Below are 25,025 nucleotides of genomic sequence, written 5' to 3'. Positions count from 1 at the left end.
ATCCAGCCTTCACAGTCCAGGTTAAGGAGGGATAATCAATCTCTGAATGGTGAAGTCCTCCATATATTCCTGTCTTTGGATAGTACTGTGCTTGTTTCACCAAATATGTGGTTTCCTAGAAGAGACCCATATCCTTTCAAAGAAGATTGGCTTGTTCATTCACATAGGAACATCTTGTGCGGACCTGATCTATTGTCTCCGTATCAACATGTATTTGAATAGATGCCTTTCAGAGTTTGTTCAACAGCAGGAAGAGGAGAGCAGACTGGATTATTTTAGGGAAATTGCCAAGCTCTTTTTTTGTTCACAAAACTTCTCATGAAGGCAAAGGTTCATATTTTCAATACTAATATTTTACTGGTGTTGCCCCATGGCATGGAAAACTAAAAATGAGTATCATGTAGAGGTCAATATAGGGGCACATGGTGCCTGCAGCACATAACCAAGTAGAAACTGACAAATAGGAGTAAAAGATGTCTTCAAAGAATTCCATGGCCAGAAGTGAAGTCTGGTCACAAATGGGTGTGGGGGTCAGATAAGCAGTTACAATGTTCCACTGCTGCCCTGTAAAGAAAAGAGTAAGGTCCCCAGAAGATTGGATGAACTCTTTTTGGCAAGTCTTTGTTGAGGCCATGGACTTGAGTAAGATGAAATAGACAGATATGGATGGATTGTAATCTATCTTGGAATGAATTCTCTAATCAGTGGGATCACAGATCCATTTGAGTGTGTATAAATGAAGAAGTACTTTCTGTAACTTTTTATCAGACAGAAGTAAAACTCTGCTATTGCCTTATTTAAAAGACTTCAGCTATAAATACATAGCAGTGGCCATAAACAAAAAAAAAATTAACACATTTGGTTCACACATTCATCTGACAAAAAAATTATTTAGAGCTTCCTAAACCTTAATGGAAAAATAGTAAAAATTTGTATCTGTTAGTGATTGGTTCTTTAGAGTAATCTAATAATTTTCATAATGAATACATTAGTCTTAATGAATTTCAGTGAATCCTTAGTAACAAAAAGAAAATTCATTTTCATTTGGAATTATTAAAGCAGCTCAGTTGTCAGCCTTATTGCCATGTTCAGGATATACTCAACATTTGCAGTCCAGAAATTTTATTTTTCTGAGCGTTTCCTTGACAGAATTTATTAACCTCATGTAACAGGAAGTATATCTCTTATGGAAAGGTAGGGAGTAGTGACCTTATTGAGTTTATTGTCTAAAATTCAAATCTAGAGAACACCCTACCACCTCAGTGAAAATTCTTTGATTTCGCAGCTTAATGCAAACTTACAAGTTCATTCATTGTAGTAACATGAACACAGTATCAGTATTCAAATGTGACATATGCTAGAATGTTTGGGTATTGGGTCATTTCCATTAGACATTCCCATAGACTCTTGTGTTTACTAGTAAGCCAGAAATTACTGTCTCTAGTTATATGTAGATCTTTTGTAGAGATTTTGATAAGCAGGAAGGTCATAAACAGCACCCTTGGGGATCAGTAAGGGTTTAGCCTTTGTAACCATTTTTTCCTTTTAATTTCAGCTTTACTTTTAGAAGCCCAGTCAACACCATTTCAGATAACACCTTCAACTATGGCAAATATTGTGAAAGGCCTGTATACGCTTAGACCAGGTAAATAATAACTTTTTCCTTTGAAAAGGATTGAAAAGATTGAGGGTCAGCCTCAACCAAGAGTGAAATGGTTTAATTTTTAAAAAATTTAAATGTGTATTTTAAATCTTCTCTTCTATGAAAGTTAATAATATGACATTTAATTGTGTCAATTGAGTTGACCACTTTATAGTTTGTTCTAATATCTAGTAGATATTAGCCAGTGTTTCTGTGGCACTTTTAAGGTTTGCATATGCTGTCTCTTGATCCTCACAACAAAGTTGGGAGGTAGTTGCTGCTATTATCATCATTTTACAGATGAGAAAATTAAAACTTTTAAAAAAGTTAAATGCAGGCAGCTGGGCTGCGCAGTGGATAGAGCACTGGCCCTGCAGTCAGAAGGACCCAAGTTCAAACGTGACCTCAGACATTTACTAGTTGTGTGACTCTGGGCAAGTCACTTAACCCTAATTGCCTCCCCTGCCAAAAAAAGAATAAAACTTTAAGTGCCAAATAGGTGCCAAAGTTCTGAAGTAAATGTTTTGAAAAGATTTCAGGTTTTCGTTGCATCTTTTGGGGTTGAAGTGGAGTAGCCCCATACCTTTGATTTCATTGGGTTATGGAATGCTGGGTGAGGAAATTCCTTGACCAATGTCAGCATACAACTTTTTTGTCTCCTATGGAATTAGAGAATTGCTTGGAGCACTGAGATATGTTCAGTGACTTGACCAGGTTCCCCTCACTAGTGGTTATCAGAGGCAGCAGTTGAACCTAGGTCTTGTTGACTCCCAAGACTGGCCGTCTCTCAGTTGTGTACTGTGCTGCCGTATAACATGAAGGCATTGGTCATGTGACATGAGAAAAGTGAGCTAGGCAAAAGTGTATTCTAAAATAGGATTTAGAAAAAGGAGTCAAATGGTAACAAAAAAAAAATGCTTTACAGAAACCAAATCTCATGTTTCAGGTTTTAACTTTTGTATGTTGATGTGTACTTGTTTTAAAGAATCTTTACTTCTTCCCTTACATTTACACGTAGAGCTTTATCTTACCAGACACAAATGTAAACTGTTGGTTTGGAAGTGTCACAACAGTACTTATGGTTTTGAACAAATATTTCCAAAGGCTGTATGCATTAATACAACTAAAACCCACATGTTCATAGGTGTAGTTTTGCATATTCTTCTGGTATACCTGTTTTAAAATAAGAGCAGCACAATGTGAAGGGACTTCTTGTCCAGATAGAATTTAGCAGATATTTCAGAGAAGCTTACCATGCCCAGAGTACTGTACCAGTTGTAAGGGTAAATGCAGAAATGATAAAACATGACTCATGGCATCATAAAACCTAGTGGCAGGATAGATTAATAGGTAGAGTGCTGTCACTGTTCAGGCAGATCTGAATGTTTGAGATTTATTAGTTATCCAACCCAGTAACCCAGAATCAGTCTTAACCTCAGTTTCATCTCTGTAAAATGAGGTTATTCACAGGACTGTTGTAAGGATGTGAAGTATAGAATCGTTCATTCCCTTTTTTTATACATAAAGGAACTGAGACCTAGGTGGTTTTGACTTGCCTGGGGTCACACAAGGTAGTGAGTTACCAAAGGAGTTTAAAATTCAGTTCTCTCTCCACTCTCCCGTAGGGTAATCTTTATTATCTCTACAACAAAACACAAATTGCATAGCATGGCATTCAGGTCCTATTATGATGTTTCCATTATGCCTTTCTATGTTATTTCATATTGTTCCTTTTCATGTGTGCTGCATTCCAGCCAAACTGGACTCCTTGCTCTTTCTGAGCTTGGCATTGTCTCTTGTCACTGCATTCATCTCACCCATCACCATGACTAAAATGTGTTATTTTATGAGATTGGCCTCTCACAATCCTTGGCTCCTTCAAGACCCATTTCAGGGGCAACCTTTTCCAAATCAGCCCAGTGGTTAGCTTCTTCTCCAAATTACTTTGTAGGGTACTTTTCTAACTATGTCTTGTGAACTCCCAATAGAATGTAAACTCCTTGAGGGCAGGGACTATTTAGTTTTTGTCTTTGCAAACCTATCGCTGGGCCTGGAGTCAAATCCAGTCTTAGACACTGATTAGCCTTGTGATCCTGACCAAGTCACTTAATCCGTGTTTGCCTCAGTTTCCTCACCTGTAAAATAGGGAAAATAATAGTACTTAGGGTTATTGTGAAGATCAAATGAGATGACTGCAAAGTGCTTGGCACAGTGCCTGGCACATAGTGAGGGCTACCTAAATGTTAGTCATCATTATTATCTTATTCATGCACACTTAATTCAGTGTTTATTGAATTTTAGTATATGATATATTGACGTGAGTATGCCCTCCAAAAAGACTGTGTGTAGTGTATTTCTTGAAGTTCAGTCTGTTTTGAAGAGTTTATTTAGAGGCCTAGAATTTTCATAGAAGAGACTTCAAGAACTTAGTACATGTATCACAACAGCCTTGCTTCTTTCAATTAATGCTTCCTTGAACTCTTTGGAGGTTGTGGGTTTCCCTTCATTGAGACATTTTCAGGCAAAGGCTAAATGACTACTTATTGGGTAAAACATAGGAGATTGTTTTTTGTTATGATATGAACTAGATATTCACAGATATGTTGTTCAGCTTCAATTCTGTGAATTCTGCCTTGGGAGAAGAGGAGCAGGGAAGGCTTTGTAGAAGCAGTAGCATTTGAGTAAGGTCTGGAAATTTGGTAGTACTTGATCAGCAATAATTTTGGAGCAAAAGTACAAATGTAGAGTAGTATAGGAGATACCTGGAGTCAGTGAGTAGTTAAACTAAATTATAAATTATTAATTCTAAAATTAGTAACAAGATATTAGCATGGGATGAGATTGGGAAAAAAAGGTGATAATCTGACAGATTATGGACAGTCTTGAATATCAGACTAAGAAGATTTGAATCTTTGTTCCGTCTGAATGGAAAACATCTCAAGCAGTTTTAAAAAAGCAGGTTTAAATAACAAAAAGAAACTAAAAAATACTGTCTAGGAACAGTTTCTTAAATTCCCAACATGGAACGTTATCTTAACCAACCTTCAGAACTTAGATAATGTCTCTTTGCGTGAGTCTGCAGAACATTTAATAACTCTATAAATGAAGTGTTCCTGAATTGGTGAAATGTAGAACCATCTAATCTAGTTTTAATTACTGTATTTCTGTTGAGGACTCGAAGGAAAGTTTCTGTTCTAGTTGGCCAACAAAGCCTGTCCAGGTTGATGTAAAATATAATGATTGCCCCTTCCCCATTCCTAATTTCCTAAAAATTCCTAATACCCATATACATTATGAATAACAGGCTCCCTAGTTGTTTACAAATGTGATAGTTTTACAAATTTGTGTCAGGTTTTTACTAGGTTATATACCTGAAGATTTTTGACCAGAAGCTCCTGAGTAATCTATTACACATCTTATTGAACTGAATTGGAGCTTTTTTTGTTTTAATTAAACAGTAGTGCTGAACGGAGCCCATGTGATTTCTGAGGGTTAACCAATGAATAATATTTTCTTGTTCAATGGCAATCAGGTACTTTATGGCATTTCAGAGTTCTATATCCTGAATAGACAGCTTTTTTGCATGACTTTTATCACAAGTAATGAAGAGAATCTTAGAATAAATGTTGATATGTTTCTTTAAAAGCTATTTTATCTAAGCTGGAGCTCTTGTAATAAAATTCATAGTGGTGTGAGAAAAATTTGATATTCAAGAATTGACCTGTTAAACAATTTTTTTCATTTAGACAACCTTTGCTGTTCTATTCTTGATAATTTTCTGAGGTACTTTTTTTTTTTTTAATTTTAATTTTTTTTTATAGCTCCTTCATGTTACTAGCGATAGCCATTACGGAGGGTGTCCTGAAAATGTTTAAGAAGTTTAAAGGTTAATACAGTTTTAAACTTTGATCACTTAAAATTGCACCAAGACTTTTAGGAACCCTGTATTTCTGTTTTATTGAGGAGTTTTGTATACTCATCTCACAAAGATTCAGTTCCTAATAAAAGACATACTTTATGGTTTTAAGGACCCCAAATCCTTCCTTACCCAGTACTTGACTGTTACCATTACGTTCCACGTTGTACCTATTTTCTTTTAGCTCTTTGGGGTGGGAGGGAAGGGTCTGAAATTATGATTTAATTAGTGAAAGGAACTTCTGACGAGCCAGGTTCCTCTACCTAAGCTGATTAGCAACTCCTCTTAGATGTATATTGCCTTAGAATTGCCTGGGGGCAGGGGAGAAGTTAAGGGTCACCCAGTCAGAGGGTAGACTTTGAATTCAAGGTTTTCTGACTTCAAGCCTTGTTTTTTCTAGACACTGCAGTACACTGCTTCTTTCTTTCATCTTAAACTCCCTGGAGCACCTAAAAGTTCTTCTTTAATAGAAACGGAGATAAATTTTAACTAACAATGGCTTAAAATAGCATTATTATTTTCTGAGATGAGGGAGATCTTTTACCTTTTATGAAAAAGTTGTAGAATTGTAAATATAGGGCTGTGTGTGTGTGTGTGTGTGTATTTTTTAATATATATGTATAAAATAATTTTCATGATGATTGAGATAGGAACAGAAGGGATATGAATTCTCCTACTAGGTAGATGAACAAAAACTCACCTTAACTCCAGTCCAGATTCATGTTTCTTCCAGCCATCTCCTAGGATATCAGGAGCCTTGTTATTTTCCCTGCTGCTGTGCTTATAGGCAGTAGGGGGCACAATGGATGGAGCACCAGGCCTAGAGTCAGGAAGATAGGAGTTCAAATTCAGCCTCAGACACTTACTGGCTGTGTGACCCTGGGCAAGTCTCTTAATTCTCTTTTCCTCAGTTTCCTCATCTGTAAAATGAGCTTAGAGAAGAAAATGGCAAATCAGTATCACTGCCAAGAAAACCCCAAATGGGGCCATGAAGAGTTGGATGCAACTGAGCAGCAGCAATTGTGCATACACCACTCCTCCAACAAATTGTACTTATTTGTGTGTTGTATATTTACCTGCCCCTGCAGGGTAGTGACATGACAGTATTATTCAACTTTGGCAGCCTACAACATGGCTTACACATGAAGTAAGATAGTCTGGTTTTTAAATTTAGTAATAGAGATCTTTTAATGATAATTTTTTTTCCTTTTGATGTTTATGTTGGTATAGAGTTTGCTTTTTAAACAAACTCCCAAACTCCCCATTTCCTTTAAATTTTTTTTTACTCCTTTCACAGAGTGGGTTCAGATGGCACCAGCTTTATTTTCTAAGTTCATCCCAAACATACTCCCACCTGCAGTGGAATCAGAGCTTCAGCAGTATGCAGCTCAGGATCAGAAACTCCAGAGAGACCTTTTACAGAATGGATTTGCAAGGTATATTGGATTGTGCTTCAGTACCAACTCTCCCTAAGCGAGGGCTGCAGCTACAACTTATACAACTTCCTTATACTATAAGAAAGACTTTTTAGTAGTTTGATTGGTGTTAACATGGGTTGCCACAAGATAGCAGAACATTTATGGTGTTAAAATAGGGAATGGGTCCTGTGACAGAGTTTTTGAGATTCTTTTGCATTATGTGAAGTTCTGTAGCAGAGGTTCTTTTATCTGGAGTCTATGAATATACTTTTTAAATAGTGTGATGACTATATTTCAGTGTAATTGGTTTCCTTTGTAATCCTTTGTATTTTATTTCCTGCATATAAAAAATTCTGAGAAGGGATCCATAGGCTTAACCAGACTTGTAAAGGGGTTTTTGTGACAAAAGAGATCAAGAACTCTTGTTTTAGATGTTTCCTAAAGCAGGAATTCCTAGCAGGGAAGATACTTTCTACCTATACAGCGTTCACACTGCCCCCACTCCCAAATTGTAAAAATTGGATGGGGGAGTTGATTACTTTTGGACTTTCGCATTCCTAAGTAGACAACATTTTAATCAAATTGAGTTATATAGAATATAATTTTATTAGTCCTAAGCTAGCAAGGCTTGTATAAGGAGTGCTTTAAAAAAATGGTATTTACATAACGTTTCTATTTTTCCCTGAAAATTTTCTTTTATAATTTTCAGAAACTTTTTTACTTCTAGTTTACTATATCTTATTATTTCTTAAACATAAGTGAGTATATACATCTCTTTTGCTAAAGTGCCATACTGTGCTATATTCAGTTGAAGTAAATGAAAATTATCAGAATTTTGACATCCATTGAAAAAACTGGAGATTCCCTAGCATGTTACAGAACCAGGCTTGGCAATCCTTTAGTGGGAATGAAGATGCTTGAGGACTTCTTTTTAAAAGAATTATTGTATACCAACTGCTGATGGGGCATTAAACTCTGGGACGGAGCAGGCCCTCCTCAGGCTCCCTCCTTCAGAGCTGCAGATGGACAAGGACTTCTCAGGGATTCTGGTGGGGTAATCTTGGCTGAGATCACTGCTTTTTCAAATCTACAGTTACATATGTTTTATCTTTAGTGATGAATAGTAAATATGATCATATTCTCTTTATTATTACAACATTTGATGTGGAGCTCTTCAGACTCCTGCTTTCCTTTGTAAATGAAGATATTATTGATGACTACCTCCATTTGTAGGTGCCTGGAGGGGGGGAGGGTGGCAGTGGTGTGAAGGAGATAGGAGGAAAGACTACATCCCCACATTGTTTGTTAGTACACCATGTTTCTTGCTGCTTCTTCACATTATCAGTCTTTGTAAATTGGCCAGGTAAGCCTTACTGCTTAGCTGCAAGTGAGTAGCAGAACAGCAATGTTGCCCCGTCTTTGGTTCCTTCTAGTGGCCAGGATTCAAAGAGGAGTTACTCTTACTTTGGTTCATTATGAGGTAAAGCTGACTCTGTCTCATTAGATAACAAATTATAGGTTACTGATGTGGAAGACATTTCTTAATCATCTGCCTCTTCCCTCAGACTAACTGATTAAAAGCAAAGGCCAAAATAAACATCAAATTATAAAAAAAGGATAAGGAGAAAGTACTACATGTTATCCTGTTTAAACAAGTTGTTGATTCTAAAAAATGGCAACTAAATGAGCATCATTAGCTTTTATTATATAGCTTTACCATCCCTACTATTTCTTAGTGAAGTTTAACTTAAGTAAATAAGTTGTTACAACCTGCAGTCTGAAGAGCCCCCAGATCACCTAAATTGGTAAATTCTTAGTCTCCTGGTCGTTGTAGATGTGGAGCAGCCAATGATGTGATTGTTTTTCAATTTTAATACTTTTCAATACAAGATTGTTTAATTCAGCAAACATGTACTTGCAAAATATAGTGATGAGTTTCTCCAGATACTCTTGTTTGTGGATAACATTGTTAAGATTGAGTCAGGTCCCCAAGGCTACCTCACTGGGTCCACAGTCCCTGAAAAGATAATCAGCTTGCTAACATGAACAGGAAGAATAAAGTGGATGATGGGGGAATGCATACTATCCAGATTATGACCTGCCACTTATATGGGCAACTTATTTTTAGTCTGGCTCGTCAGGACATATCTGGAGTGATACTACCTGTGGACAGTGAGCAGGACCTAAAACTGAAAAGAAGAAGAGTGAGCTGGATTACTTTGGGGAAGTCCTAGGCTGCTTCCTGAAACACAAACTAATGTTTTTAATATCAGTATTCTCCTGGTGATGATACAGATTTAGTGTTTATTGATACAAATTATAACTCATCTCCAAAGAATGTAAATTGAAGTGATCTAGGGTAGTGAAAAGAAGCAACAAGCTATGGTGTAAATAGGGTGAAACATATTCCCTATAATATGCACTTAGGTAGCGTAAAAGATACACTAAAGGACTTGGTTGGAGAGGAGTTGAGCTAACGATTTGAGGAAAAACAGCTGAGTGATTTAGGCACCTATGAAATATGAAGCCCTGAAGCAGAGACTGACGTGCATTGAACAGATCGTCTTATGGAGAATTTCTGGGAAGACATGGGCGGGAATGATAGGATGAGAAGAAAAGCATTGCCATTTGTACCGGCAGAAAGAGTGCCCACATGAAATCACAAATGCCTTAATCTGAAATGAGTCTTTTAAGATTGGGGGTGAGGTGGGGAGGAAGTCTGGATTTCAGCATTCAAAAATGTTTTTATGGTTATTGTTTTAACATCATATTCATTTTTGTCTCTCCCCTTCCCATCAAAGGAAAAGGAAGGGGAATAAAGGATTTCAGCAAAACCACACCTAAGCTGTGTTGCGTTTCCTGCATTATGGCATTCAGGCTTTCTGATTTGTCATGGTCTTTTGGAATACCTGTGATTCCTAAGTTATCTCTGTCCACTACTTTGAAGTCTTGCAGGGTTGGGACTGGAGTCAGAGGGGAGACTTCTTTAACCCTGTTACTAGCATTCCCCCTCATGTCCCTAGGTAGAATCAGTGTTTGCTTGCTATTGTGAGTGGCAGGCATAAAAGATGAGGTATAAAGCAGAGCCTTGGCAGCAGTCTGAATCCCAACGTATGTGGGCCTCGTGCACAGTTAGTTTGTGCTTTCCTGCCAACAGCATGGTGGCAGGTGAGAGAGAGGTTTAATTCATAAAGATGTTACCCTTTAGGGATTCTCTCTTTGACTATAGATTTTGCTGTAATTGCTTTACCTGAAATCTTTTAACTGAAATCATTTTTTGGAGGTTTCAAAGAATTAAAAAGTGGTCTGGAGGAAGACCACTATCTTGCTTGACCCAGAAGCATTTGATTTTTTTTTAGAGATCTTTTTAAAATTGTGTGCCTTCTAAGTTAAATATTCTCTTAAAAACTATTACTTAGACGGTTCTAGGTTCTCATCAATGTCGATGTTCGTTTTACTTGTACAGAACACTGTCTGCTGATTCCTACCTTAAATCCCCACAGTGGGGAGTCCATTCATTGTGCTTAGGGGGCCTTCCCCTGGATCTCTTGGAATTGCATGGATACCAGTGGAGCAGGAAGCAGTCTGTCAGTTAGCCTTCTCTTGTGCTGTGTGACCAACCTTTACTTCTTTTCTGGTCAATTATGTCTGACTTCTTTTGTTACATTTTTTCTGGCTTGTTTTACTACATTTTTCTTCCTGCATTGTTCCCTCTGGATAGTTTGTTATAGTCTGGTATGCCAGTCATGTACAATGTCACTGACTTTTGGGTGACCCTTAACTTGAATTCTTTGGAGACCATGGTATTTTATATCCCTTACCTATATGGTATCACTGTGGATATTAAAAATATAGCCCTTTTTTTCAGATAGACACTTGGGGTTGAAAAGTGAGGCAGCTTTGCAGTGTGGGTGGGAGGAGGGAGGGAATAAACATTGATTAAATACCTACTATGTTCCAGGCACTGTGCTAAGAGTTTTACAAATACTGCCTCATTTGATCCTCACGACAACCCTGGAAGGTGGTGGGTATTATTATTTCCCCCATTATACAGTTGAGGAAGTAACTTGCCCAGGATTACATATCTGGTAAGTGTCTGAAGCTGAATTTGAACTCAGAACTTTCTGACTGTAGGCTCATCACCGTATCTATTGCACCACCTGGTTGTAAAGATGCAGTACAAGTCTTCTATTTCTATTTAATTCTGAGCCTTTATAATTTTCCATCCATAATATCTCTTTACCATTTCTCACTGTTTCTCATTCATTAGCTCACTGATGATAATTTTGTGCTGTCCTACTGCATGGAATATTTTGAGTTTATAAAAACTCAGACCTTTACCTGCTCTATCACTTTGACAAGGAAATCAAGTGTTTACCAGTTGAAGATGGTTTCTAGGTTGTTTTGGCTTCCTTATTGTAACTACTGATTTAGTGTTTTAATTTCTTCAGGGAATTAAAATCACCTTTTATCCCCTTTTTCATTTTTGTACATAAACAGCTTATTTAGGTCATTTCAGAATGATCTCACTTGCCATGCCTAATATGTTTTCCTCTTAATTTTATATTGATTTTGATGTTTTCAGTGGTTTCTCTATACAGTCTCTTTTCAGTTAAAATGTAATTTCATTTTATTTTCTGATGTTATTTGGATGATTGCCATGTTTAGCACCTTATGACTTTCTTATCCAAAGAAGTACTCTTGTCATACAGGTGTGTCGTGTGTGTGTATGTGTGTGTGTGTTAGGGGAGAAAGCGGAGAAGAGAGAAAGTTTTTTAGAGGGATGAGATACACACTTCGATAACTATCCTGTATGTTATTATGTAAGATTAACCACTAGAGAGGTGTACCAAACAAAGTCCTATGGGGAAATGTGGAGAAATGTTTCTACTGACTAGATGGTCTAGAGGCTAGTACGTCTGGGCAGGAACTAGGGCAAATAAGGTTAGAACGCGATTGTTTTTAGTGATAAGCATTTGTTAAAAATAGTATCTGCTAGTAGAGGCAGCTGTTGATTATGTTCTATATGCCTTTGGCCTTTCTCATTTTTTAATTTTAAACTGTGCTTTCTCGATTTTTTTGTTCCCATCCCTAATATCCAGTCATGAAATAAAATTACACAGTATATGTTGATTTAATAGGGAGAGGCTTAAAAGCTTTTTCATAGAAACTTTTTTTACCTCCTTGGTCTCTGCAGCAGGTGATCATACATACATAGCAGTTATTTTCATGGTAGTTCTTTTTTGTACATCTTTCCCATCTAAGATTACCTAGTATCTCATGAACCGTTTCTTTGTTGCTTTTGGAAACATGAGTTAAACTGTAAAACCAACTCCTTTGTTTGCCTCTTAAGGGAGAGCCCATGAATCCTAATTCATTTAGCTGAAGTTTGCTTTTGTCTCGTTTTATAATGGGAATGTTAAGATTTATATGATTCAGTTTATGTTTTTATGTCTACACTTTGGTCATTGGATTAGTGACTTACGTATCAATGGTTTAAAGTGTAGTTGTCACCCACATAAATATTGCCACGTATTTTCCTTTTCTTTGTTTTTTTAGATTACTTTAACAGAATGAGGAAATACACATACCCTTGGTCAGCATTGTGTGACAGACATATCTGGTCATTAGCATTGACTAATTCTTGTTTTTTAGAGACCTGAATTTCTTTGTGTCCATAAATATATGTATATTTATATGTATCCTTTGAATAGTGGATGTACACATAAGGGAAAGCTATTAAGACAGCATTCCCTAGAAAAATAAAATAGAAGCACTCAAATAAGTAGACACTTTGTCTAAAGTTCCATCATATCACGGAATCATCCCAGTCTTGAACTACATACATTTGGCATTTCTATCGGTTGCATGTACCCAGGTATCTGTGTCACACGCATAATATTTTTACTAGTGAATGTGTCTAAAATATGGCTGTCTCCTTTATCCAGAGGTGTGGCTTAGGTTTGCATTAGAAGAACAAATGGAATTTGTATATTAGTAAAATTAATCGCCCTAATTAGTACTTTCAGCATATAGGAACTAAGCAAACCCTCTCTCCTTTTTTAACTTTTTTTTTTTTTTTTTTTTGCTCATTGGTATATTAACTAGATCTGAAATTTGGATTTTATTTATGCCCATGATGAACTGAGTTTAGTTGGCTTATAACTGACACATAGATAACATTTTTGTGGGCATAATTAGTGGGTATCTTTGCCAGTTCATCATGGGTTTAAAAAAAAAAATTCTGAGCCACCCGTGAAAATAAGCATAGTATTTGCAACAAGTAAACAGTAAAGACTAATAGAAAGTGTTTGGAAGCTTCGCATTTTTTATGAAGGAATTTCCTAGGCCTTGTACACCAAAAGAAAGAATTCGATAGAATGCAGTGAGTGAGCTCTAACTGGCCTATGTCTCCACTCTTTCCTTAAGTGAATGGTTAGTGCTTGTTGCTTCATGGTTGTCAATGTATTGTTAAACAAGTAAGCTGAGTAGTAAAAGTTATCATTGCTAACCCCCAAATTTATGTGTTTGATAATTTAGTGTTTAAAATCCTTAGAAAACTCTGGAATTACAAAACTAAGGGTTCATGGATTCTTGGAAAGAAACATGCATTTAAAAATTTTTATCATAAACTGGTAACTAGTATAAAAAGACACATAATCAAATAGGTTTATAAAATAAAGTATAAAATTTTAACAAGCCCTTACGATTTTAGCAATGGAACCAAACAGATTAATAATCAGAGACTAGTTAAAATGTGTTCCCCATCTCTTTGCACATCTATCCGAAGATCCAGATAGATACCTTTGGTTTTCCTTTTTCATGTGTGTATGTGTGTGTGTACACACGTGTGTGTATACACACAGAAATAGTTGTAGTCAATATTGATACCATTCTGATTCTGCTGATCTCACATAATTTCAGATAACTTTTGCCGTATTCCTTACATCCTTCATAATTATTGTTTTTATAGCACTGTAATATCCCATTACATGAATATACTATAATTTATTCAGCCATTTTCCATCCATTGAATGTATAGGTTGTTTCCAGTTGTTTGCTATTCCACATAAAACAACTAAGTAGCTTTTTGTGTAGGAGTCCTTTTTTTTTCCTTTTTGCAATATATTTAGGATTACATTTTAGCAGGGTCAGAATATATGATCTGTTTGTATTGCTTTCTAAAACCATATATGTTTAAATTTAGCAGAACTTTTTCTGATTCAAATAATTTAATATTATTCTTTGGTGAAGAGACTATTGATTCCCTAGACCTAACTAAACCATCTGTTAAGGCAGTTTACATAAGCATATATATTTTTTATTCTTCCCTGGCCCCCTGATCCTCTCCCCTCATCTTTCTTCTCCTTCTGGAAGTGCATTAGCCACTCACAGACCCTGTTCCATTTTTAATTGACACAGAAACTTTGACCTGTTCATTTTCTGACCTGTCGTAGTTCATTCCTCCTTTGGCAGACTGATGGCTTTCCACTCTTAGAGGCTTACTGTATTGGTGCCAGGTTCAGTGTAGATACCAGATCAGCTTTAGCCCTTCTGCAGTTCAGAACTCCCAAGCTTGAGGGGTCCACCAGCCTCTCTTCCCTAGCAACAGGGAGTATGGTTTATACCACCATGCCTGTCAGTATTTATAAATGACCTAAAACAAGTTTTGTTCGCTTTTTAACCTAGGCACCATCAATTTTTTAAACCATTTGATAACCACAATTTAATATAATTGGTTTCTTTTGTAATCTTAGGTATTCATCTTTTTAGAAACACTTTTCATAGAAGGAAATATGTAGGTTATTGCTAAAGAAGTCCAATACCCACAGAAAGGATAAGAACCTAACCCTTAGGCTAAAAACTATTTCTTCTAACCCATTAAACCTTTGTTTCTGCCACTAAAAGGTGGCCGACATAGGACTGAGAATCACTTTTATTACTTTAAACGTGTTTTGTTTTTTTTTTTTTATTTGAACCATGAGGAAGGTAGGATAAAATTGTAGCTATACCATTCAGCAAATACTCATTAAATACCTTTGGGTACTGTGCTCTCTGATGGGGAAACGAAGGCCATAATGACAGTCTTGGTCCTCAAGGCACTTTCATTTTATTGCTTTTCTGAAGAATGAATATGCTGTGTGCCAGAACATTTTATTAGGATGAGTGAGTATGCTGAACCATTGCTCTAATCCTTAGGACAAGACAGTTTGGAGTCCTTTGGCATGGTAAGAATGCCTCATTGAAGTTTTTCGTGTATCAATTCTGAGTACATACAATACCAACTTAAACGTGCAGCTGAATCGTGCAATTAAGACCAAATCCTTTATGTCCATAAAAATGATTAAAAATTTTATTTTACGTGGAAAAACTTCATTTTCTTTGCTCAGCCTCTGACTGAAATTTAAGTACCAGGCAGTATTCCAGGGTGTAATGAGATTGAAGTAGATTTTATTATAGTCAAGTTAATTGTGCTTTTTATATAATTAAATTTATGGTTATACGTTTATTGTGAGGATTAAACTCTCCTCTTAAATTATACTGACAGTGCTTTGGGTAGAACAGACAACATAAGCTCATGTCATCATATACAACTATTCCAGTCCAACTTTTTATCCTCCCACTACCATTCAGGCAGGATTTGCAGAAACCATACTTAGGCTAATGCAAAAACCACCCTTTTGCTCCTAAGAGCTTGTCGATGGGTCTTATAATTTATGCTCTGTAAAACTCAGTTCCTCCTTTGATCATTATTTGGCCAGAGCAGTTTTTGAAGAAATTGTATCCACTGATGCGAGAAGAATCAAGAATATAGTACAGTTATCTAATAATAATTCTGTTACTGGCTATTCTGATATGAGCAGTCATTTTATGGTTTATGCTCAGCCAACCACAAGCTTTGCAAACCACTTTTTTCATTTAAGATTATATTCCCATCATATTACGTTAGGGTCTAGTACTATGCTGAAGATTTAATAGAGTGTGCCACAGAAGTCTTCGCAGTGTTTTGTCCTGATATATAAATGTTAATGCATTCATACTATATTAGTTGCTAGTGAGCACATTCACATGTGAGCTGGGTTTTTTGGTGAATTGGGAAAGACATTTGTGAGTGTAAAGAACTCTACAGAGTGGCCTTGTTTTAAAACAATTAGTATTGTGAGCTGCAGTCAACTTTTCCTATTCTTTAACTTTTTAATTCTTTCCTGGAGTCAGCTTTTTCCTATTCTTAAACTGAATTGACTTTGACTGGTTTGTAATTTGAAATCAAATAATGGAAAGTATGCTTAACTGAGCTTTTAAAGTGTGTGCTCAGCTTTGAAAATGTGTTGAACCAGCCCTAATTTACACCTGCATTTGGGGTCCTTGGAGATGACTACCAACTACTTTTAATAGTAAATGAAAACTTCCTAATAGTGTAATGAACAGTTTATTTATAAAAGAAAATTGAGTTCCTTAAATGTGCTGCTCCATTTTCCTCTGTTGTTGAATCTGAAAACTCTTACTATATCCATGTGGTAATAGAGATTATAGCTCTAGAGCACCTCACAGTTTGTCTTTAGTATGGGTAAGGAGACATATCATTGACTGTATATTGATTTGATGGGTAGATAGGTTCAAGGGATGATGGCTTTAAGAGTTCTCCTGTGTTTATAGTCTTTCTACGTTGTGTGCATTTGTAGTCTGCCATGGTATCTGTTTTATGTTTTTAATTGAGTCTATTGAGGTAAAGTAATAAAAATTTTCCGTGAAAGTTTATATCATGGATGGAGGATCCTTGAACCTCCTTTGTTCACAATTATTCCTGGTAAAGAATGTCATGATAAACCGAATTTCATTTGAGCATTAAGCCTTGCTGAAAACAATTTAAGAGTTTTACAAGCTTATTTATAAATTTTATTTGCTAATGGAATCTTTTTTCCTGAATTGATAACACTTGGATCCAAACTATCCATCGAGTTGAGTTTCAAAAAGAATGTATTTTTCCTAAAATTTTAAGCCTAGAACAGAGAACTAGATGTCTACTTTAGTTAACTTAGTATGTTTCAGATCAGAAAAATATATACATTTAGAGGGGATAATTCAAAACTACGAAATTTATACCTGTGCTTTAATAATTCATAAATAATGAATGAAATGAAATGAAAATATTACTTACGTCATCTTGAGTATAAAAGAGATCTCAAATATTTACTAAAATGCCTGGATGAAAGCAGAGAAGAATGTGGGTTATAGGTGATGCATGGACTAGTCCAAGGTTTTGCCACTAACGTGTTCTGAATTTTCTAACTTTAGCTTCCATATTTTCTCATCTATAAAGTGAGGGGTAGAGAAATCTGTGTCCCCATCTCTCCTGCACATGTTTTGAGGTAAATTAGATAATATCTAAAATGTCCTTCCTTTTCTTGGAAGAAAGACATTATGGCACATTAGGGTGATGTTTATGAACTTTTCAGGATACTTCAGCTATTTAGCTTCATTGTGTATTAAGGCCCTTCAGGTGTTCATTTGATGTTTGGAGAGTCTGAGGATTTGCCTACATGTATTTGTACAAATCAGTAGCAGTGCTTGCAACCCAGTCACCTCTAATTATCTTCATGGTATGACAGCGTTTTGGTGGGGGATAAGCAGAGGTCATGAGGAGAAGACATATCTATCTTTACCTGTTTCATAAATTTTTTTTATATTAATTTTATTTAGTTTTAGTGTTCTACAATCACTACCATGTAACTTAGATTTTTTTTCCCTTATACCTACCCCACACCTCCCCCCATAGGATCTACACATACATTCCCATTAAATACATTTTCATTATAGTCATGCTGTAGAAGAACCGAAATGAATGGGAGAAATCATATAACAAACCAAAACATAAAACACATACAAAAAAATGATCTGCTGCATTCTGCGATTGACTTCCATAGTTCTTTCTCTGGATGTGGAGGGCATTTTGCCTTAGAAGACCATTGGGAATTTTTTTTTTTTTAAGTCCTTGCATTGCTATGAAGATCCAAGTCTACCAGAAAAAACTCTCACACACCGTGCTTGTTGCTGTGCACAAAGTTCTGGTTCTGCTCCTTTTGCTCAGTATCAGTTCATATAAGTCTTTCCAGGCCTCTCTGAAGTCTTCTTGTTCATCATTCCTTGTAACGCAATAGTATTCCATTACATTCATATACCATAATTTATTCAGCCATTCCCCAATTGATGGGCATCCCCTGATTTCCAGTTTTTGGCCACCACAAAGAGTGCTGCTATAAATATTTTTGTACATGTGGGACCCTTTCCCATTTTGATGATCTCTTGGGGATACAGTCCTAGAAGTGATATTGCTGGGTCAAAGGATATGCACCTTTTTGTACCCTTTGGGCTTAGTTCCAAATTGCTCTCCAGAATGTTTGGATGAGCTCACAGCTCCACCAGCAATGAATTAGTGTTCCAACTCTCCCACATCCTCTCCAACATTTATCATTTTCCTGTTCTGTCATGTTTGCTAGTCTGATAGGTGTGATATCGTATCTCAGATTTGTTTTGATTTGCATCTCTCTAGTCAAAAGTGATTTAGAGCATTTTTTCATATGATTATAGATATCTTTAATGTCTTATCCTTTGACCATTTATCAATTGGGCTATTCCATAAATTCATGGTAAAAAAAAAAAAGACTTCATGTCTTTCAGAACTGATGCTTAATCAAATTGGGAACATGGAAACACTACATTTTTAGACTCATAAATTTTTTATCCCATGCAAATCTTTCAAATATCCTACAAAAACACATTCCAAAACAAAATATAAATTGTCATAGTCACTGTCCTTCCATTAAAGGTAAATAATTGAGAGTTGGGTGTATTCTAAAATGTATATGATTCAAGTTTCAGGTTTGCAACAATGTTGCCTTATTATTGTCATGATTTAAATCTGTTGCTTGGATTAGAACTAGTCAGTCAACACGTAATGCCCACTATGTGCTAAGCAGTGGAAATACAGAGACAAAAGAGAAGTGGTCCCTGTCCTCAAGAAGTTTTCCTTCTACTGGGAAATATGTACACATATTAACATATGCAAGGTTATTGGGGAGCAGAGTCACCAGAAGGTGGGAGGATCAGCAGTGGCCTCATGTTGTTGATGGCACTTGAGTTGTGTTTTAAAGAAAATGACATTCTAATGGATGGCAGTGCATCCTGGGCATGGGGGACGGACTGTGCCTGTCATTTGTGTATGCACATGCGCATATCTGTATCCTAATGAAGAATAGGTTTTCCCTTATATCTCTGCCAGTAAGTAAGTCAGTCCTGTTTACCCTTCCTGCTTTTGTTTTCCTAGAGGTGATCAGTCACGTAAGAGAGCTGGAGAAGAATTAGCTTATAGTAAGTAATAACATTTTTGTCACTATTTCTAAAAGTCAAAAGTTTTTGACCCAATGCAAATAGTATTGATAACTATATGATGAAGTGTTTTAACATTGGTGTATTTCTTGATGAAACAGGTGTCCACATAAGGACCAACTTTTCATGAAGTTCAAACTGACTGTCCTGCAGGTAGTCTCAGTAGGAAAATCATGGTGGTGGTGGTGGGCATTGGTGGGGTGGTTGTGAAGAAGCTGGCACTGTTCAGTTCAGAAACTGGTGACGCAGTTTCACATGCTAGTGATCTAGCACCTTTAATGACCCATTCAGTACCATTTAATCCTACTCAGAATATTTTTGTAAAACCCTTCCTTTCCTACAAGGGCATGTGGGGAAGAGGTCATGTGGGCTAGGGGAATAGCAGCAGCCCCCTTAAGTACTATTGAATGGTGTTTTGTGTACACAATTGCTTACTTTCCAGTTTCTTTTTTCAGATGGCTCATCAGCATGTGCCAGTTCCAGAGGGTACAGATAGTGAATGTGACCTGGATGTGCTTTCATTCCTAAAAGGAGACCCTGGAAGAGCTGGGATTGTGTCCAGAGCACCAGCTTGGGCCCTGCTAAGACTCAGGAGCTCTGTTGCCAAGCTAGACTTGGAAGAGGAGGCTGGACTTCATGCTTAGTTTTCTAATTTTTTCTTCAGAAGTCAGTTGCTGCTCGACCTGGGGATAATTTTGAGAGGTGACAATCTTTCAACAAATTGTATTCATACCTCTTCTGTGAGGAACAGGTATCTTGAGAAGCTTTACTCAGTGAAAATTGGCAGCCCAAATCAGCAGCTTCCTGCAGAAGACCAGAAGAATCCTTTTTTGCACTCATTTTTTGTTCATTTGTGGACTGTTAAGTGTGTTGGTATATATCAGTTTCATATGTCAAGATATCTTTTACTTAAAAAAAAATCATTACAATACAGTATTTTTTGTCCATAACCAAAACAAAAGCCCCTTTTAAAGAGTTGGTCCTTTGTTTAACATTAGAAAGTGTGTTAATAGAGATTATTAGCTCTGCTTTGTCATAAATATTCCGAATTCTCATTGGTTCACTTTTTTCCACTCTGTGCCTTGAGCTTTGTGCACTTTGCAACAATTGATTTCAAATTCAAAGATGCTTCCTGACGATGCTCTTGGTATCATGTACAAACCCAGGAAGGCACTAACTGCTGCTTAGCTGGCAGGGTGTTATTTGAGGGGAGAATATTGTTAATTTGTAGCAGATTGGTCAGATATTGTATCTGCTTTAATATGTGTATGTTCATATTAGTGTTGGGGACCAACTCTTGGAGAAATTTCCATTCCCTTTATCACCTAACCATGAATATGTCAGCTGCTGCAAGTGATGGCAGTGAGTTAATTTTTGAACCTCAGAACATACACCACTCCTGTGTTTCTAGGGTCATCATAACAACTAGCACCTTTTGAAGTTCTGAGATAGATTTTTGAATCCAAATAAAAATCAGTGGTGTAGGGTTCCTGATCCATTTCTTTTTAAATGAGTGAGAGATGTACTTGATAAAACAAAGCAGTTTGACTTTAGCTTTTGATAGTCATATCATCCTGACAGCTTCTTGACATGGCGGAGGTGGGGTTAGACCTCTGCTGTCACCAGGACCTTTCCCAACAGAGGCAAAGGAGCATTTTCTCTTCTACACCTACAGTACTCTCTCCTGGCCAAATTCTTTTTGTTATTCTAGTTTGAAAGGGGGAGAAAATTGCAATATGTGGCAGGGAAAACCGTCTCTTTCCTTAAGTCCAAACAGACTATATTGCTTTGTGTTACAGACTTCAGTTTTATGTGGCTATGTCAGAATAACTTTTACCTCCTCAAAAACTGCAGAGGTGGCAAAGAGGCCTTTAGAGGGACCCTTTAGATTGGTCCGCTCACTCCTGTTTTGAAGCCTTATCTCATGTAGCCTCCATAAATTCCAACTGTTTCTTTTTGGAAGGGAGTTAGGCAATAAGACATAGGGTTGAAAAGAAAGATCCAGGGGAGCAATTCATTCTTCAAAGGAAGCCTCCACTTTGGGAAAACTTGTTTCACTAGGAAAACGAGAATTGAAGGTGTTACTGAGTTTTCCAGTTAGGATCAGTGGTTAAGAAGAACCTTTCAGTCTTATGGAGCACTTTGAGCAGGGTCCATTTAACCATCCAAGGATCTATAGGTTGTGGTAATAGATATGGAATTATTGTAAAATATAATATGTATGTATATGTACATGTACAGGAACAAAATGTGACCTGAAAAATTGATTTCTACACCAGTAACATTCTGATTTAGAATGTTGAAGAATTCTTTCATCATGCAGTTAGAATTTTACTTTGTTTAATAAAAAGTTTGATATTGAACTTGTAAATAGTACACAGAACTGAAGTCTCATGTCTGAGAAAGTGGTTATAACAAATTTTCATTAGGAAGTAAACGTCATTGTCCTGTAAGAAGGAAAAATTGAACATTCCTTTAATGTAGATGAATGCGTAAGCATCCTAGCAGTAGTGAAAGCCCTTTTCCACAATGTAGCATTCTTGCTTGTCCAACAGTATGTATGAACTTCCTTTGTAAGAAAAAAAATACTGTATTATGTTGTGAATTGGCATTAAAATTTCTGTATGTTTTTGCATTATTAACTTAATGCAGAGGTATTTTTATACTGTCTTCTATGGTTTTATTATTGTGTGTGTTTTAACATAATATATGATAGTCTACATTTAGTTTTCTAAATTTTACACTGTGATTAAAGCTAGCTCCTTTCTGGGAGCTGGTACTGTAAAGCCGTGAGGAGAAGTTAGGACAGAACTGGTCACTTCTAACGATATAACTGGCTTTGATTTGTTTATTGTTCCCAGCTCCACTCCACCCCTGAAGTGAACCCATCAGTAACGGAAATACGAACTATACTTTGGAACGTATTCTGTATTCATGTGAAATGTCTTTGTTTAATTTGTTGAGTTGGACAATGTGATATTTAAATTTTAAGATCACATGCGCTGAATTTTTATTTGTAATTTACTGACGTGAGATCTGCTAAGTAATGGCAGAATTTGCCATGAGACTTAGGTAAATAATTGGGATGAGAGAGGGAGAAGGTTCCGGGATTTGGGAGGTAAACAGTTAGGATTTCTTTGATGCTCTAGAACTCTTAAGTGGGGAAATGCCTCTGCCAACGCATATTGGCTCCTCTGCCTGGTTGCCTAGAGCAGTGGTGTCAGACGCAAATGAAAACGAGCCACTAGATCCTGTCTCCTGATCCTTGTGGGCCTCATATTCACTTCGAAAACCTCATGTTAACAGTATGTTCTATTTATTTTGCTAAGTATTTCCCAATTACATTTTAATCTGGTTTGGGCTGCACAGTGGTCCTTACATTTGCCATAGCTAATCTATTTCAGAGGTGTTACTCCAACTCAGGTCTTCATGATTCCAAGCTTACTTACAGCATGCTGACTTTATAGATGATATTTACCATGAAAATGTTATCTTGAAATACCTTGAAATCTCAATGCCATGTTCTTGCACATGTCTGATAACCCTTTCTAATTAAACTTGGTGCCCTGGATGAAAAATAATTGAAGGCAGAAGGCCTTAAAAAACCTTCAAACAGTGACATAAAAGTTTATCAAATTAATGGATTTTTTCATAAAGATTATTAGTTTTAAAGATTTGCCTTAAGTTTAAAAATTTACTTTTAGTACTGGTTTATCTTGCTATCTTAGCACTTTACCCTTACCCAGAAGGAAATGTTTCTTTTTTCTTGTAGCACGAGTGAAAAATAAAAGTTCTGTCAGGAAACCTGACCTTACCATCAGCTTCAACCAAAAGATATTTTAAAATATTTATCTGGTGCATACTTATTTTTCTGTCAATGTTTTACACAATTGCTATTCTTTGTGCCATAATAGGTTTAGAGAAGGTGTGTTAAAATCAGTAGAGAGTTTATCCATTTAGTCCTAGAATTTGATTGAATCGTGGTGCTAAGATCTAAGGAGATTTATTTTAAAAAAATACATATGTGATACAGGTTCTTCTCTAACAATACTTTGTAAACATATGGCCTTAGTGGTACAAATACGTAAATGTTCCTATTTTGTTCCATATATGAGTCTCTTCTGTTGTAGTTCAGTATGTATTTGTTAGTTCTCAAGAATACTTTGCCCTTGCATGAAGTAGCAGGCTCTTGTACTAATTGAACGAGGAACAAACCTTTCCCTGCTTTTTCACATAAATCCACTGGCTTCCTTTTGAGGGGAGCAGCCAGGACTTAAGAAACCCACTCTGCTTCTGATGCTGTAAATTGAATAGTAACTTTGCCTCTCGATCTCTTACTCTTCTGTTTCACTTTGTCTCTCCATTATCATATGCTCCACAAAAAAACCAAAACAAAACACTGTTATTAATATTGGCAGTATTTCCTCCTCCTGTTTCCTCTATTGCAGAGGAATTAATTATTTTAGTGATTATTGTGGGAGAGGTATTGCCCTCAGGGCTAAAATTAAAATATTTTGTCTAAGTGCAGTTAATATTAATTAATATTATTAATAATTCTAAATGTTGGGTTATGAGTACAAACTAATCCAAGCTATTAAAAGCCTTACCATTAAAATGGAAAACACAAAATTCACATGGAACATTTAGTCCCTCTCTTTGAGCTTCTTAGCTTGGTTTTTAAAAGGATAATGAGACCTAACCTTTCAGTAGTAAGCTTGAACATAAGTATACTATATATGACTAATGCCTGTAAGAAAACACAAGACTTTATAGTGTTAAATTAGCATTTTTTAGTAAGATGCAGGAAGAATTACAGAGGTTACAAGAGCTCCTGGAGAAGCAGCTTTCTTTAAATCTTGATTGCTTTAGCCTCACCTTCTAGCTGCTACATATATAAAAGGACTACCCTCTCTGTTTCCTTTCCTCCATATGAAAGTTTTAAAACACACCTGAATCCTTTTTTACATACTGTGTTGATAGAAAAATGACTTACCAACTTCTGTCTGGTGTGTACTGAGTTTTCTGGAGATAATTTAACTATTTCAGTGATTCTCACTTAAAAGGCATAGGACTAAGAGCCCTCCCTTCCTAACCCAAGAAAATATTTGTTGGATGATATTGTCGGTCCCTAATCCACAGTTAGTCTTCGTATCTGTTCTTGGAAGACAAAATATATTTAACAAATCTCTCTATTTTTATTGGATGGGTTTAAGAGGATTATTAAAGAAAATGACACATCAAGAGTACATATTTTTGTGCAGCACTTTGTTTTCTCTGTATTTGTTGCCCACATGCTCATTTGAAATGATTTTAATCAGACTTGTTTTTAAAAAACACACAAATGCAAAGCAATTATAGTGGCTTACAATTCTGAAAAACAATATAGATCTTAGGTTAATAAGTGAGAAGTGAGGTGTTTTTTGGGGGGGGTTATTTTAATATGATGAATATGTAGCGAATGCAGTGAGCTTCTGGACATTCTTCCAGAAGTCTGTACTAAGTTCAAAACAGGTGGTGATTTAGTGGTATTTGCTGTTTGGCCCATTAATGTTACAACCATGATATTCTGAGAAAATTATTAGAAATGTAGTTGCAAACAACTGTGATTGAGAAACAGGAAGTTCACTTGCATGATAACCCCCTGTACCAGCCAGATTAAGGC

At 36.3% G+C, this 25,025-nt stretch overlaps 1 protein-coding gene across 3 annotated transcripts in view; it reads left to right on the top strand.

Moving 5' to 3' along the window:
• CACUL1 (CDK2 associated cullin domain 1) overlaps positions 1-22,026 on the top strand; it is a 75,261-nt gene extending 53,235 nt beyond the window's left edge. For all 3 annotated transcript variants that reach the window (XM_072623880.1, XM_072623876.1, XM_072623872.1), the window contains 5 exons: positions 1,556-1,645; positions 6,856-6,994; positions 19,302-19,345; positions 19,465-19,516; positions 19,819-22,026. In XM_072623880.1, coding sequence (XP_072479981.1) covers positions 1,556-1,645; positions 6,856-6,994; positions 19,302-19,345; positions 19,465-19,493 — 302 coding nt within the window. In that variant the 3' untranslated portion in view covers positions 19,494-19,516; positions 19,819-22,026. The remainder of the gene's footprint in view (positions 1-1,555; positions 1,646-6,855; positions 6,995-19,301; positions 19,346-19,464; positions 19,517-19,818) is intronic.
• Positions 22,027-25,025: the final 2,999 nt, after the last annotated feature.

The sequence above is a fragment of the Notamacropus eugenii genome, chromosome 1, assembly GCF_028372415.1.
Source record: "Notamacropus eugenii isolate mMacEug1 chromosome 1, mMacEug1.pri_v2, whole genome shotgun sequence".
Lineage (NCBI taxonomy): Eukaryota > Metazoa > Chordata > Mammalia > Diprotodontia > Macropodidae > Notamacropus > Notamacropus eugenii.
This window is presented reverse-complemented; position numbering and strand designations above follow the sequence as displayed.